This window comes from Oryza sativa, chromosome 8 (assembly GCF_034140825.1).
Source record: "Oryza sativa Japonica Group chromosome 8, ASM3414082v1".
NCBI lineage: Eukaryota > Viridiplantae > Streptophyta > Magnoliopsida > Poales > Poaceae > Oryza > Oryza sativa.
Window position 1 is genome coordinate 1,405,938 of NC_089042.1, and position 16,895 is coordinate 1,422,832.

General features: G+C 36.2%; 1 protein-coding gene across 1 annotated transcript; it reads right to left on the reverse strand.

The window, feature by feature from the left end:
* Positions 1 to 9,055: 9,055 nt before the first annotated feature.
* Positions 9,056 to 11,240, reverse strand: LOC107276060 (L-type lectin-domain containing receptor kinase IX.1). The gene is made up of 3 exons (XM_066303495.1): positions 9,844 to 11,240; positions 9,160 to 9,749; positions 9,056 to 9,081 (listed from the first exon to the last, which is right to left on the reverse strand). Exons 1-3 carry the CDS (start codon positions 11,238 to 11,240, stop codon positions 9,056 to 9,058), a joined length of 2,013 nt encoding a protein of 670 aa, XP_066159592.1.
* Between the last annotated feature and the right edge of the window lie 5,655 nt (positions 11,241 to 16,895).

The following is a 16,895-nucleotide window of genomic DNA, read 5'->3' on the forward strand; positions in this document are numbered from 1 at the left end:
TTTTGTGCTCCCCGCCGGCCGTGGCCCGTGTTAACACCGTACCGTACACGCTCACCCTCTAGTTACTGATTTTAAAATTAGATTTTTTTTCTCCACTGTCCATCTAGAAACTACAAACAACATAATCTTTAGCTGACCTTAGGCGCATTTTGTTTGGTGTTACTGATTTTAAAATTAGAATTTTTTTCTCCACTGTCCATCTAGAAACTACAAACCACATATTCTTTAGCTGTCCTTTGGCGCATTTTGTTTGGTGTTTCTGTGGAGATGTACATAATTTTTAGCTGCCCTTTGGCGCATTTTGTTTGGTGTTTCTGTAGAGATGTACATAATCTTTAGCTGCCCTTTGGCGTATTTTGTTCGGTGTTTATGTAGAGATGTGCTGAACTGGTTGTTTGGTGTTTATGTAGAGATGTGCTCAACTGGGATTATGTTCCTCTTAACTTTGATGACTTCTTTATCCGTGCTGACATTAGAGCTTTTGATGACTTCTTTATCCTTGCTGACATTAGAGCTGAATTTAACCATTTGCTGGACTCTATATATGAACAACGAGAAACAACATCGTATCTACCTTTCCAAATTGTCTCTTTCTTATTGCCGTGGAGTTCTTTGCGTAGGATCGTAAATAGTCTTTCCCATCACAAAAGCTAGCCTTGAGGTGAGGGGCTCTTCCACTTATATCTTATGTCATTTGTCCTTCCACAATCAATATAAAGACTATTCAACACTTTGCATCGGCTGGAGATGAATAAGAGTGATCTAGAGAAGCTGGCCGGTAAAGAGGTTGAAGGAGGGAGGACCTGCTCTAAGACAAAATAGAATAGGAGTTGGTTGATCTTGCTAGCCCCATGCAATGTTTTTGGCGTTCGGTCTGTTTCAGAGGTTTAATATATCACTTGTCTGTTGGTACGTAATCATCTCCGAGTGCTTTCTGTGCTCCTTTTTGTAAAGCTGGTAACCCCAGCAAAAACTCTGCTCGAGGTTGGCTTTCAATATAGGCCGGGTCCTTGTGACCTTTTCTCTAAAAAAAATCTATATGGATAGGTAGGAGTATATAGCAAATCTAACTGGGAATTCAATCATAATTTTTACGGTCGGTTTTTTTGTGTGTGTAGATGAATTTGACTATAGATGTATAAGAGCAGGTACAATAGCAGCCTATAAGCTAACTATAAACACATTTCGAGGAGATAAAAGATAAGAGAGAAGAGTAGCGGGCTACAGATTTGTAGCCAGCTGCAGCACGGACTCCAAAATGCATGTGTGTATGACAGGTGGGACTAGATATTAATTGTGTAGTATATGTTTATAGGTAACTATTGTATGAATTGACTATTAAGTTGACTATAGATGATTTAGAGTCAGCAGTTGGCTACACTATTAAACTTGCTCTAAATGAAACCTAATCTGCGATTCCAGATCCATAGCATTCCCAAAAAATAAAGAGCGATGCTCCGGTACTCTATATCGTAGTATTATACAACTAGTAGAATTGATTTAAACCGTTGATTCATAAGGACATTTTAGTACTTTACTAACTTAGTGATTAAAGGTAAGGTTGGTATTTAGGATATTATCCACTCTTCATTAAAAAAAAAGTTTTTGTACATTTAGATCTATCGCTTGGCTACTCGACGGCACATCCTTCCGTTGCCGGTCGGCAAATCGTCCTGCCGGGCGCCGGCGGCTCCGGTGGCCGCGTTCACAAGGCCGTTATGTTCCCTTTTCTTTTCAATTCATTGTCCGGTTTCAAATATGAACAGAGAAGTAGAAGATAAAAACTGTTGCACTGCAGACTGTAGTATAGTCGCTGATTAACATGTAAATCATAAAGCACATTCTCTGAATTATAACAGTGTAGACTCTATTAGAGGTCCCATAGTTTAGAGTGGGATTCAATTGAAGCAGATGAGCAAGAGAACAGAAGCTTCGCTCTGATATGCTGATTAAAAAACAGTAGCAGTTTAGCACGTCAAGTTCAGACTTTTATCTTTATCTCTTGTAGTAAATTTTATAATGTTTAGTCCTAATTCTTTCCGCAGGCAGGAGACGGCCAACCAAAGAAATAAACTACTCGCATCTATCGCTGCTGATCAGCTGCCGGCAGCACACCAGCCACCTCCACTCCTCGCTCTGTAACGCTACCCCGCATGCTCAGCCCAGCAAGACCCAAAAATCCGAGCGTTTCCAACTAACATGCAAATTTACAAAATTATCCTCCCATGCACGTTTCTACTACCATTAAATATGGTGGTAGTACGAATAGGTCTGATCCCTTGAATAGAAAAGAATCTACGGTTTAGCTAGATTTATTTTTACTACCATTAGAAAGCACCGTTGTGAGATTCAAAAATAATTCGTCAAGTACTTTGTTTTGAGATAGATAGATGGTCAAGAACTGTCGTAAAGTAAAAAGGAGAAAATAGGTAACAATCCAATGATTTTAGAGAAACTCTTACCTTTTTATCATTGACAAGGAGCCAGTTCTATAGATTACCATTGACGATCTCAAATCTATCTATCTATCGATTATATTATTAAAACAACTTTAAAAGGCGACGCCACGTTCGCTGTGGGGGGCTATAAATTCCCACATTAATCGAAAAAAATAAAAGAAGAGTCTAAGTAGAAATACAATTTGGAATAAAAATAAGCAATATTGAAAGAAGAATCCATATAAGCACCCAATACAAGATTAATCAAAATTCGGAATAAAAATAAAATAAAATCCGAAATTAGAAAAAAAAAGAGAAGAGTCCAAGTAGTAATACAATTTAAAAATAACTGAAATTCGGAATTAAAAATAAGGAATATCGAAAAAAGAGTACATATAAGAACTCAATACGAGATTAATTAAAATTCAGAATAAAAATAAAATAAAATCCGAAATTAGAAAAAAAAATAAAAGAAGAGTTCACGTAGGAATAAAATTTAAAATTAACTGAAATTCGAAATTAAAAATAAGCAATATTGAAAGAAGAGTCCATATAATAAACCAATACGATATTAATTAAAAATCAAAATAAAAAAGAGAGTTCAAGTAGGAATATAATTTTGAAACAATTGAAATTGGAAAATAAAACTATTAAAAAGATAGTCTATATATAACACAATACAAGAATAATTAAAATTCGAAATAAAAAATAAAATAAATTCAGAAAAATAGAAAAAGAAAAATAAGATCTCAACTATAATACAATTTATAAATACTAAAATTTGTAATAAAAATAAATACTATTGAAATAAGACACAATCTAGAATACATGACGAGATTAATTAAAGTTCAAAATAACAAATAAAATAAATTTCAAAAGTAGAAAAATAATTATAAGAGTTCAAGTAGGAATATAATTTATGAATAAAAATTATCAGAATGAAAAATATGCAATTTAAAAAAAAAGTCCATCTAGAACACAACGATGACAAATGACAATAAAAAGGGGAGAAGCAATAGGTAGAGTACTAGCGGTTGATGGGATATCTAAAAACTATAAACAAAATCCCAAACAGAATCACAATGATGATTAAGAGGAGTGACGATGGGCATGCCGTTAAGCAGCATGGTCACGACGGTTGACAGGACTTAAGGAGAGTGAAAATATACCCCAATAATAATCATATCCGATTTTTAAGATCTCAATGACAATAAGGATGGGAGGGAGCAGGTGAGCTGTAGAGGAGTATAGTGGCGAAGTCACTAATGATTTGGCGAGACTTATAAAATGTAAAAAAAGAACACAAACAATAATTATGTTCGATTTTTAAAATCCCAATAACAATAAAGAGAGGTGGTAGCGGACGGGCCGTAGAGTAGTAAACTGGCGATGTTGGAAGATACTTCTAAAAATTATGAAAACGAAACCCAACAAAACAATGAACTCTAAAAACTATAAGGACTAATTTTAAAAGTTCTAAAGAAGATGAGTAAAGGTAGTGGTAGATCAAGTAAGCAAATAAAAAGGTGACAAGGAAGTAATGGATAAAGACTGGTGTGGCTTTTAAAAACTATAAAATTATTAGAATCACGGGAATGATAACTTTAAATAAAATCATGTGTAAAAAATAGATAATTTTAAATTGATGCTAGCCACGCAATTGCGCGGGCCGCCTAACTAGTTATATTATTAAAACAGTCTTGAAAAGAGGCACCAAGTTCGCTGTGGGTGCTAGAAATTCCCACATTAATCGAAAAAAAGAAAAAGAGAGTCCATGTAGGAATACAATTTAGAGATATCTAAAATTCGGAATTAAAAATAAGCAATATAGAAATATTGAAAGGAGTTCGTACAAGAACACAATACGATATTAATTAAAATTTGGAATAAAACATAAAATAAATTTCGAAATTAGAAAAATAAAAAAGAGAGTTCAAGTAAGAATATAATTTTAAAACAACTAAAATTAGAAATAAAAAATAAGAAATATTAAAAAAATAATCCATATAGAACGCAATACAAGATTAATTAAAATTTAAAATAAAAAATAAAATGACTTCTAAAATTAGAAAAAGAAAAGAATAAGAGTTCAACTAGGAATACAATTTATAAATAACTAAAATTCATAATAGAACATAAAGACTAATGAAAGAAACGACCATCTAGAACGCATGGCGATATTAATTAAAATTCTAAATAAAAAATAAAAGAAATTCCCAAAAATAGAAATATAGTTATAAGAGTTCAAGTAGGAATATAATTTATAAAAAAAATAGTGGAATGAAAAATATGGAATTTTCAAACAAAAAATTTTATATAGAACACAAATGATAAATGATAGTAAAAATGAGAGAAGCAACATGCGTATAAAGGAGTAGATTGGTGATGGTTGATGGGAAATCCAAAAACTATTAAGAAAACCCCAAATAGAATCCTAATAGCGACAATGAACATGCAGTTAAGCAATACGGGCACAGCGGTTGGCAGGACTTCTAAAAAGTAAAAAGTAAACCCCAATAATAATTATGTTTGATTAAATCTTAATGACAGTAACAGGTGAGGCAGCGGGCGAGCTGTAGAGAAGTACAATGGAAAAGCCGCTGATGGTTTAGCAGGACTTCTAGATAGTAAAAAAAATGAACCCAAACGATAATTATGTTCGAGTTTTAAAATCCCAATGACAATAAAGAGATGAGACAGCGGACGAGTCGTAGAGGAGTATAATGACAGCGTTTGATGGGACTTCTAAAAATTATAAAAACGAAACCCAAGTTATATTATTAAAAACAGTCTTGAAAGAAGACACCAAGTTCGCTTTGAAGGCTAGAAATTGCCACATTAATCGAAGAAAAAGAGAAATCTACACCATCAGATCATGATAGCTTCAGATTTTAACAGTCGAGATTGATCGGATATATGTATGTATAAGAGAAGGAAAAATACTATAGACTAATCTTGCTTGGACTGACAAAGAAAGAAATCTTACATATACTTCTGTTCCAACTCCAAGTGCTCTCTGAACCGGATTGCATGGCTTGATTATCGTCGGGTAATAAAAAAAAATCAAGTCCAACTGACGTATATGGCCATATGCAAGGAAAGGACTAGGAAACAAACAGACTGAATGCTCCTGATTTTTGGTAGCCACGTACATACATAGATGAGAAAAGATAATAACTAAAAATATCTCATTAAATATTGATCATGTTTTTGTTAGTATTAGATCAAATCTTGAATCTACGGTCTACCTGTCTACTGTATTATACAAAACTATAAAAGCAAATCTCGAAAGAAGGCACCACGCTCACTGTGGATTAGATAAAAAGAAAAAAGTTTCAAGTAGAAATATATTTAAAAATAACTAAAATTCAAAATAAAATAAGGAATACTGAAAAAGAGTCCATATAGAACATAATTAGATATTAATTAAAATTCGGAATAAAAATAAAATAAATTCTAAAATTTGAAAAATATAATTTAGAAATAACTAAAATTTAGAATAAAAAAATAAGGAATAATGAAAGAATAGTCCATGCATAACATAATACGAGAATAATTATAATTAAGAATTAAAAATAAAATAAATTTCAAAATTATAAAAAAAAAGCTCAAGTAACAATAAAATTTACAAATAACTAAAATTTAGAATAAAAAATTCTAAAAGAGTAATCCCCTAGAACATAATACGAGATTAATTATAATTAAGAATAAAAAATAAAATACATTTGAAAATTATAAAAAATAAAATAAGAGTTCAAGTAAGAATACGATTTAAAAATAACAAAAAAATCAGTATAAAAAATAAGAATTGTTGAAAGAAGAGACCATCTAGAACACAACATGAGATTAATTGAAATTTGGAATAAAAATTAAAATAAATTCTGAAAGTAGATAAATAGAAATGAGAGTTAGAGTAAGAATACAATTTAGAAATAACAGAAATTTAAAATAAAAATGATTATTGAGAGAACAGTAGATGTAGAATAGAATATGAGGTTAATTAACTAAAATTCAGAAAAAATAAAATAAGTTCCAAAGAATAAAAAAATAAAAATAAGAGTTCAGATAGAAATAAAATTTTCAAATAACAAAAAAAAGGAATGAAAAAAATACAAAATTTTAAAAGAACAGTCCATTAAAAAATACAATAATAGCAAATGACAATAAAGAGAAGAGGAACAACAGACCTATAAAGCAATAGGGTGGTGACGGTTAACGGGACATCTGGTGAAAACTATTAACAAAACCGAAAAGATGATTAGGTTCAATTTTTAGAATCCCAACGACGATTAAGGGGAGGAACAACGGGCAAGTCGTTAAGCAACACGGTAATGGCAGTTAGTGGGCTAGAATGTAAAAATAACTGAAATTTGAATTTAAAATAAGTAATATTGAAAGAAAAGTCCATATAAAAACACATTGTGATTAATTAAAATTTGTACTAAAAATAAAATAAAATCTGAAATTAGAAAAATAAAAAAGAGAGTTCAAGTAGGATATAATTTTGAAACAACTAAAATTGAAAAAAATAAATAAGGAATATGAAAATAATAGTCCATATAGAACACAAAACGAGATTAATTAAAATTCTAAATAGAAAATAAAATAAAATATGAAATTAGAAAAAGAAAAATAAGAGTTCAGTTAGGAATACAATTTAAAAATAGTAATAAAAAATTAAAACTATTAAAAGAAGAGACCATTTAGAACACATGACGAGATCAATTAAAATTTCGAATAACAAATAAAATAAATTCCGAAAATAGAAAAATAATTAGATGAACATTTTTTTCAGATGTTTTTGTGAATTTGTGATGTCCATTTGATCTGTGATGTTCATTCAATCTGTGAAAACTAATGAAAAAAAGGCCAATATGCAAACAGCAAAAAACAATGAAAAAAAAGAAAAAAAACTTTAGTCCCGGTTGGTAACACCAACCGGGATAGCGCTGCAATTTTTAGTCCGGTAACACCAACCGAGATGAATTAAAATTCTAAATAAAAAATAAAATAAAATATTTAATTAAAAAAAAGAAAAATAAGAGTTCAGTTAGGAAAACAATTTAAAAATTCATAATAAAAAATTAAAACTATTAAAAGAAAAGACCATTTAGAACACATGACGGGATCAATTAAAATTTCGAATAACAAATAAAATAAATTTCGAAAATAGAAAAATAATTAGATGAACATTTTTTCAGATGTTTTTGTGAATTTGTGGTGTCCATTTGATCTGTGATGTTCACTATGTGAATTTGAGTATGTTCATTCGATCTATAAATTTGTGATGTTCATTAAATCTGTGAAAAAACAATGAAAAAAAAGGCCAATATGCAAACAGCAAAAAACACTGAAAAAAAAGAAAAAAAACTTTAGTCCCGGTTGGTAACACCAACCGGGACTAAAGATGGTAGTGCTACAATTTTTAGTCCCGGGTTATTTCAAGCGGGACTAATGATGGGCATCTTTAGTCCCGGGTTGTAACCTGTGATTAAAGGGGTTGTAAACCAGGACTAAAGATGAGTTCCCCAGCAGACACATGAAGAAACAAAATTAACAAATTTTATTATTTTTATTTTTTTACTTGTAGATTAGATAGAAACTTGCATGTTTGTGTATAGACTTATATCATCATAATTGATGTTACTAAATTTTTTTAATTTTTTCTATAATAACTATTTAAGTCACATGTAAATGTTGGGTGTCATGACACCTACTAGGTGTAGAGAACCTAGTCGCTTTCTTGTACCTTTCCTTTTTTGCTTTGAACTACACTTTAAGACTTTGTTCTTCCACGGGGTAATGAAGATTGGAGAAGGGGACCAGTTCGAAACTGCACTGAAAGTTCAAATTCACCTATCTTTGTTACGCTGGTTGCTTGACAAAACGAGAGCATAGCAGCAATGTATCCAAAGTATTCTGCAAATTGAGATCTATTGTTCTGAATTTTAGTATACTTATATGATTATTGTGATCATGTTATACACATTTAGATCTTCTAGACTGAACTAACCATTCTAGATCTCAGCCAGAGATGGGGATGAATTAGGACAAAACAATGTTTCAGTAGTAATCTATGCAGTCATTGGACAGCATTAGCTGAATATCATATGAGATCTATCAACAATGAACACATGTCATGCAAGAGGTCTCTTCTGTTGGTGCCTTCGATCATTTCTGTTTTGTTAATATTTCTGAGTTTCTTACAACTCCAACAATTCCAGGCCCTCTATAAGGACTAGGATATCGACTGAAAACAAGAAAAGTATGTAACAAATATCAGTTAGAGATATGGACTGTTTGATTGGATTGTTGGAGAGGTGTAGGAAAAGTTTTCTGGACAAAATAAATAAATGCTTGGAAAACTGAAAGCGTCATGTAAACTAAACACATTGCTCACATTGCCAATTAGGCAGCTCTCTAAAGAGCAAACCAATTGCCTCACGAGCTGTACATATCCCATTCAAGCGTCAATTTGTAAATGTAGAACAAGTAAAATGAACTAAACATGACTAATACTCCTGTATGGAGCAATTAACGAAGATGAGTCCTTCAAACCAACTTGTGGGTATGGATAAAAATCTATATATGACAATAATTGTCTCGCTATATAAATCCTATGAGTGAGAAAACTTGCAAACCTAGCGAGGTGTGATGGATGTTAGTGTCAAACTTGAGGACGACATTCGTGTCGATGATGAGGGCTGCCCCTCCGCTGAGGCCATCGGCGGTGCATATGTTGGCACGGGCATCTTAGCTGGTAACACGGGTAGTGGTCCATTGGATTGGAGAACTGCCATGACAGCTCTGATAGACGGACGTGCACATCGGTCTGGATGTGCACACCAAAGTCCAACGGCCATGACACACTCCATGCTAGTTGTGTCGTATTCATTGTTGAGCCGCTCGTCGGCTGCCTTGAGAACGGCTCCTTGGCCGTACAGATCCCACACCCATTCCACCAGTCGGAAGAGGCAATTGTTTTGGGTGTCCTGTAAGCTAATTGGTCTTCTCCCGCATGCCACTTCCAATAGAACAATGCCAAAACTATAAACATCGGACTCGGCGCTTGCTTTGCCGGTGATCACGCATTCAGGATCAAGATAGCCTGGCGTCCCTGAGGGATGGGTCATTGTTTGTATCCCAACAGCATGGTCAATAAGCCTTGCAAGGCCGAAATCGCCTAGCTTCGCGTTGAAGGATTCATCTAGCATGACGTTGCTCGGCTTGATGTCACGGTGCACTACACATTGATCCCACTCCTCATGTAGGTAGAGTAGTGCAGATCCGAGTCCATGAACAATATTGATCCTGTGGCAACATCCAAGTCAGCTGATCAGTTGAATTTCAAAGGTGTCGATTGCACATAACGAAAATTACTAAATCAATGAGTTAATTAATAAACCTCATTGGCCATGTGAGGAAGGTGCCATTGCCGTGGAGATGGACGTCGAGGCTACGGTTGGGGAATAGCTCGTAGACGAGGAGCAGCTCGGTGCGGCCATGGCACCAGCCAATGAGCTGCACCAGATTGCGGTGGCGTAGCCGGCTTATTACCTTGATCTCTGACTTGTACTCCTTCCTCCCTTGCTTAGAGGAATTTTTGGCAAACCTCTTTATGGCGACGGCGAGGCCAAGCTCTCTGAGGTAGCCCCGATACACTGCACCGAAACCGCCTTGCCCAAGCTTCTCCTCCGGCGCAAAGCTCTTCGTAGCGTCGACGAGCTTGTGGTACGGGAACCGCCTTGGTCCCGTCCCCATCTCGATCTCCATGATGAGCTCGCCGTCGTCGTCGTCGTCACTGCCGTGCCAGCTTCCATCCTGTGCCTCCCTTCTTTTCTTGCTCTGACGCCGTCGTACAAGGACTTGTACCATGGTGAAGAGGAGTATGACGAACATTACCACGCCAACTGTGGCTCCCGCTACAACTCCGCCACGTCTGGAAGTCGGTGGTGGTGACGGTGACGACGGCGGCGGTGGAGATGCTACTTCTGCTGCCAGCTTCTGCTCGAACGACGAAGTCGACTTGAAGTACCAAGAAGTCAGCTGATGCTGCTCATAGGCTGAGCCAATTGATGCCGAGAAGCCGATGGTGACGTTCTCCGGCAAGGCTCTCTTGAGATCAACCATGGAGCTAAGGGTGTAAGGCGTCGTCGAGCCATTTATCCATAGCTTAACTGACAGTATTCTCGAATTGTTGTTGTAGTCGACGGTGGCGGTCATGTTCCCGATGAGGCTGAAGTTTGGTAGGGACTCGTTCGTCACAGATACGACGGAGTTGACGTCGATGCCGATGTGGTCGTTGGTTGCGTTGGGGTCGAAGGGGTTGACGAAGGTGTCGAACTCGACGGCAACGAACCGGTTCTCGCCGGTCGAGACGCCGACCGTCTGGTTCGTTAGGCCGAGGTTTTGGCCACCGGCGTCGCCCTCTGGTAACCTCGATGGGTAGCTGGTGAGGAAGAAGGTCATCCCATCGCCCTTTTTGCTTCTATTTCCCGGGATGATGTTGAAGGAGAAGCGCGTGGTGAAGCTGGCCACCTCGCCGGTGGCGGCGTCCCAGAGCTGCACTGGCGGTTTGTGGAACACCCGTCCGACGTTGTTGCCCACACTGTTCGCACTGATGTCGATATACCCGACGCTGACAGAGGCATTGCCTTCAATTTCGATGTACTGGTTGTGTGAGGAGGCGAAGGTGGGGTAGTTGAAGGACAAGGCGGCGAAATGAGCCGGAGGCTGAATGTAGCAGACGGAGAAGAAGATGACGAGGTCGGCAGCACAAGTGATCAACGAAAAGACGGCCATCGCCGCCGGCGAGCCAGCGTCGATCGATCGTGTGCAAGGTGATACTGATACAGTACTGTGATATCAGTACTGTGTACTGATCGGCTTCTCCTGCTGGAGGAGCAACGACACAACTTCCTATACTGCCAGTCTGAGTCTGTATTTGAGGTATCCTCCATTGGACCCGTTCTCGGGCTGGCGCGTGACGACGAAACAAGAGTAAGTCAAACCACATGCCACTAAAGTGGAGTATTCGTTTCGTCCTTATGGTACAATGTCACTGAACTCTTCAAATAATTGATACTACTCCCTCCGTTTCACAATGTAGGTCATTCTAGCATTTTCCACATTCATATTTATGTTAATAAATCTAGACATATATAACTATCTAGATTCATTAGCATCAATATGAATATGGAAAATATTAGAATGACTTACATTATGAAACGAAGGAAGTAGCGTGTATTACTGTCTGTGTCTCCTCTAGCACTAAAATAAGTATAAACTGTAGCCGTTGTGCTCCCCGCCGGCCGTGGCCCGTGGTCGACCCCGTACCGTATGCACGCTCACCCTCTAGTTACTGATTTTAAAATTAGTTTTTTTTCTCCACTATCCATCTAGAAACTACAAACCACATAATCTTTAGCTGCCCTTTGGCGCATTTTGTTTGGTGTTTCTGTAGAGATGTGCTGAACTGGGATCATGTTCCTCTTAACCTTGATGACTTTATCCTTGCTGACATTAGAGCTGAATTAAACATATAGTTGTGAAAAATGCCCTGCTTGCTGCCATTTGCCGGACTCTATATATGGACAACGAGAAACAACATCATGTTCAGGGATAAACTTGTTTACTCACCCCTAATACTACCTTTCCAAATTGTCTCTTTCTTATTGCAGTGTAGTCCTCTGCATCGGCTGGAGATGAATAAGAGTGATCTAGAGAAGCTGGTAAAGAGGTTTAAGGAGGGAGGAGCTGCTCTAAGACAAAATAGAATAGGAGTTGGTTGATCTTGCTAGCCCCGTGCAATGCTTTGGCGTTCGGTCTGTTTTAGATTGCTGCCGTCTAGTCTTTAGAGGTTTAGGGGGTGTTTGGGTGAGAGGGTCCCTCTCACAAAAAAAATAAGTCCGGACTAAAGTTTAGTCCTTCTCTCACCTAAACACCCCCTTAATATACCCCTTGTCTGTTGGTACTTAATCATCTCCGAGTGCTTTCTGTGCTCCATTTTGTAAAGCTGGTAACCGCAGCAAAAACTCTGCTCGTGGTTGGCTTTCAATATAGGCCGGGTCCTTGCGACCTTTCCACTAAAATAAAATCTATACAGATAGATAAATACAAATCTAACTGGGAATTCAATCATATTTTTTAGGGTCGGCTTTTTTTGTGTGTACATGAATTTGACTATAGATGTATAAATGAAACCTAATATGCGATTCCAGATTCATAGCATTCCCAAAAAATAAAGAGCGATGCTCGGTACTCTCTACTCGTAGTATTATACAACTAGTAGAATTGATTTGAACCGTTGATTCATAAGGACATTTTAGTACTTTACTAACTTAGTGATTAGAGGTAAGGTTGGTATTTAGGATATTATCCACTCTTCATTAAAAAAAGTTTTTGTACATTTAGATCTATCGCTTGGCTACTCGACGGCACATCGCCTTCCGTTGCTGGTCGGCAAATCGTCCTGCCGGGCGCTGGCGGCTCCGGTGGCCGCGTTCACAAGGCCGTTCTGTTCCCTTTTCTTTTCAATTCATTGCCCGGTTTCAAATATAAACAGAGAAGTACTCCCTCCGTTTCACAATGTAAGTCATTTTAGCATTTCCCACATTCATATTGATGTTAATGAATATAGACATATATATCTATCTAGATTCATTAACATCAAATCCGATTACACCATTGTGTTCGTTGCAATTAAATCTTTATAACAATATCTTACATGACTATATTTTGATAAAAGAAATATCTATGTTGTAAATTACTTTTATTATATATGTAAGTTACTTTTATCATATATATAAATTACTTTTCGATTTGATTAAATTACTTATTATACAACCATAATGTTGTGAGTTGTTTATTTTATTATCTTTTTTAGTCAATTCCATAATTCGTGCTGATTAAATTTAATTTTTAGATAGACTCACGTTTTTACCTCCATAACGGATCTACTTTAATGTCATGACAAAGTTACTTCCTTTTTGTCTTAAGTTACTTCTATAATAAATTATTTTTAAGCTTTACTGAAATTACTTTTATATGTCTAAGAAGTAATTTAGTGAAATCTAAAAGTAATTTAGATATACTATAAAAGTAATTTGTAATTTTTCATCAAAATATAATCATGTGAGATCTTGTTGTAAAGATTTAATTCTTACGAACACAACCGTGTAATTGGATCATAAATCGGATGAGTAGTTTAAGAGAAAATTTCATTTGAAACATAGGTGATAGGAATATATTTTCTACTTAATTGATGGGGACTAGTCCTACAGTTAAGGCATCTAGATAGGATCTCTCGTTAGCACTAAAACGAGAGGCCTCTTGATCTAGATTTTGCCGAGAATTATCATGTCGCCAATAGTCGGATTCTTGTAGCATTCAGTTAAGGAAATTAATCTATTTAAGGAAACTTATCCAGAAGAGACCAAGTTCGAGGAGGATGCGGCATGGCAATTTATCTAGTAATTAGGAAGAGTTTATTAGTTTTCTTTTATCTTTAAGAAAGTGTGTTTAGTGTCCAATAAGAACTTTATGTTTTTCTTTTATCTTTAGGAAAGTTTCTTTCTTGTCCGACAAGGACTAGTGTCTACCCATGGGTATAAATATGTACACCCGAGGTCATTGTAAATTATCTCCACGATCAGTACAATTCGGCGCATCGCCACCTTTTACCTTTTCTACCTTTTTATTTATCACGGCGGAACTTGGCACCTGATACGGGGCTGCATTGGTTCTCGATCTCCGGCGAAGAGGTAAGTCCAATGTTCCGCCGGCTTAGGCAATTGTATCATCTACGTTGGCGTTGTTCAAGGCTGCATCAGTACATTCGACCTCTTGGATTGCTTTGGTTTGGATGATATATTTGGGTTAATGACCAAATTTGGTAAGCCATGAACTACGTTCAACATTGGAATCAAAGCGGATTTGGCAGGGAATCATATTCCAAGAACAGTGCGCATTAGCTAAGGGTGTCGGCTAAAGACTGCATCGGATGAGATGGATCGGATAGAAGATAGCCGATTTAGCCGATGTAGCCGATTTCGTTGAGATGGTTGTATAACCGTCTTTGGGATCGATCAACGTGCTACACAAGGATTGCCATGATGGAGATAAGCTCACCGATAGGCAATTATATCTATTAATTAGGATATTTTAAATAGTTTCTTTAGAGATATATTTCGGTAAGAGTCTGCTGTAAAGACTTGTTCGTATCTTAGAGTTTGTTAGAGATAAGAGTCTTGTCCGGCAAGGACTAGCCATGTATCCCAGGTATAAATATAACCCGATCCCATGTAATTTACAACGATAGTTCAATAACACTTTCGGTGTATCGCCGCCCTTTTTCTACTTTCATTGTTTCGACAAGTTCTTGCTTTCGGGTTGAACTGCATCGATTTCGATCTTCAACAAGAGGTAAAATTTGTCATGACGGCTTGCGTTCTCGGGATTAGTGCTTCCATCTTTATAACACTCTAATCTTGTTTATGTAAATCGTCGAGTTATCATATATGCCTTGTAATCTTTATTACTATCATAATCTAACCTTCAGTCGGCTAACATCTATTACTAGAGAGTAGCCGATAGAGTTAGATTTTATTGTTAATCTAGATTGTATAGCATATCTACCATCTTTTAGAGGTTTTCATCATCTTGTCTAGATCTTGTATTTATTCTTATGCTTAATTAATGCTGCATCGGTTGAGTTCGATCTATTAAGTAATATTCATAATTGCAATATCTAGCTTGTTTTATGACCACCAATAGAGGTAGTATCGGGGTTTCAGCCGATCTTACCTGATTTAGCTATTTTATACTTTGTATGCTTACTTGATATGCTAAATCTGCCCTTTATATTAAGATATTGTTGCATTAAAGTATATTAGGCTTGTTATTTGATATATTTTGTCTGATTTAATATCTTAATATGGAGTGGTATCGGAGTATTAGCCGATATATGTTAGATCTATTTGATCGGCTATGCTATAAACATATATATAATCGTTATCTTAAAGTATCTTTAAACATAAGTGATTTATACTGTCTTGACTTGCTGTTCGATCTATCCCAATCACTCGGTTTAAATATATTTTGAGAAAATGATTATATATCGTTGATGTCTACAGCCGATCGAGTAGATTTAACTCTATATTGCCTTATTCTTCATTGCCGATCTAATACCAATAACATCGGCTCAATGTTCGACGATATGTCATCGGCCCCTAGCCGATCGGCTATCGTTTATGGATTTAACCTTGGTTTTCTTGTTTTTCTTTCTTATTGATTGTAGGATCAAATCAACTGGCATGCCTTTGAACCCAAGAGCAAGATTTACGACCTACACTGGAGTTAAGCAGATCTCCCAGGCCAGTGTGTGTTTTTCGCATCAACAATTTGTTTGCCAATTTATCATATGTTTTAGTTAATCTAGTCTTAGTATCTCAATTTAGCTCTATCGGTTGCCTCTCGCTTTAGTGTTTCTGCCTGTATCGGCTAAGTTGTTTTACTAGATTAGATTAGCTAAGGCATTTATCACCCTGAAAATCAGTCAAGGGCTTGATCGTCTAGATATTATGTTTCTTTTCATACTTAGTGTATGCATCAGTTAAGTTTAATCTATTAAGTCGTGCTTAGAACCATAATCTCTAGCCTGCTTATTGACTACCAATAAGGGTTTTATCGGGGTTTCAATCGATGAGTTATCTAGACGTTGCATCAACTTATAAGGTTTGCATATATAAATTGGATTTAGCTGATGACAACAAAGGTTTCATTGTTTAATCTACTCTTGTGGATTTTATAGCATCAGACCTCCAGCCGATGTATGCTTTAACCATCGGATCAGTATTTATCCTATCATATTATTATTAGCCCATTGGTTTTTGTTGGTTTATATTATAACTATATTTTATTATCATCAGCCGATTATCTTTGCATTATTATCTACATTGAACATATAGCCGATTGCTCAAAACCCTATTGACATCGGCTGGAATCGGCATCGGTTAGTATCGGCTATCGGCTGGAATTACTCCATCGGCTTGTCAGGCGATCGGCTATCTGATATATTGTTTACATATCTTGTCAGTTGCAGGATCAAACTGACTGACACACCCGCATCTCATCAACATCTTGGACCTGCACTAGAGCTAAACAGATCTCCTAGGCCAGTGTGTATTTTCTTTTTACATCAACATGACTCCAAGTGCTCTATGAACCGGATTGCATGGCCTGATTATTGTCGGGTAATAGGAAAAAAAGGGGCAATTGCAAATTTACTACTAATTTGAATCGTTATTGTAAGACTGCTACTAGAAAATTACAAAAATGCCACTAGATCTGTCAGTCGAGTGGCATCCTTGCAATATTGAAAAAACCAGTGGCAAATTTGCAAATGCCCCAAAAAAATCATGTCCAACTTACGTATACGGCCATATGCAAGGAAAGGAC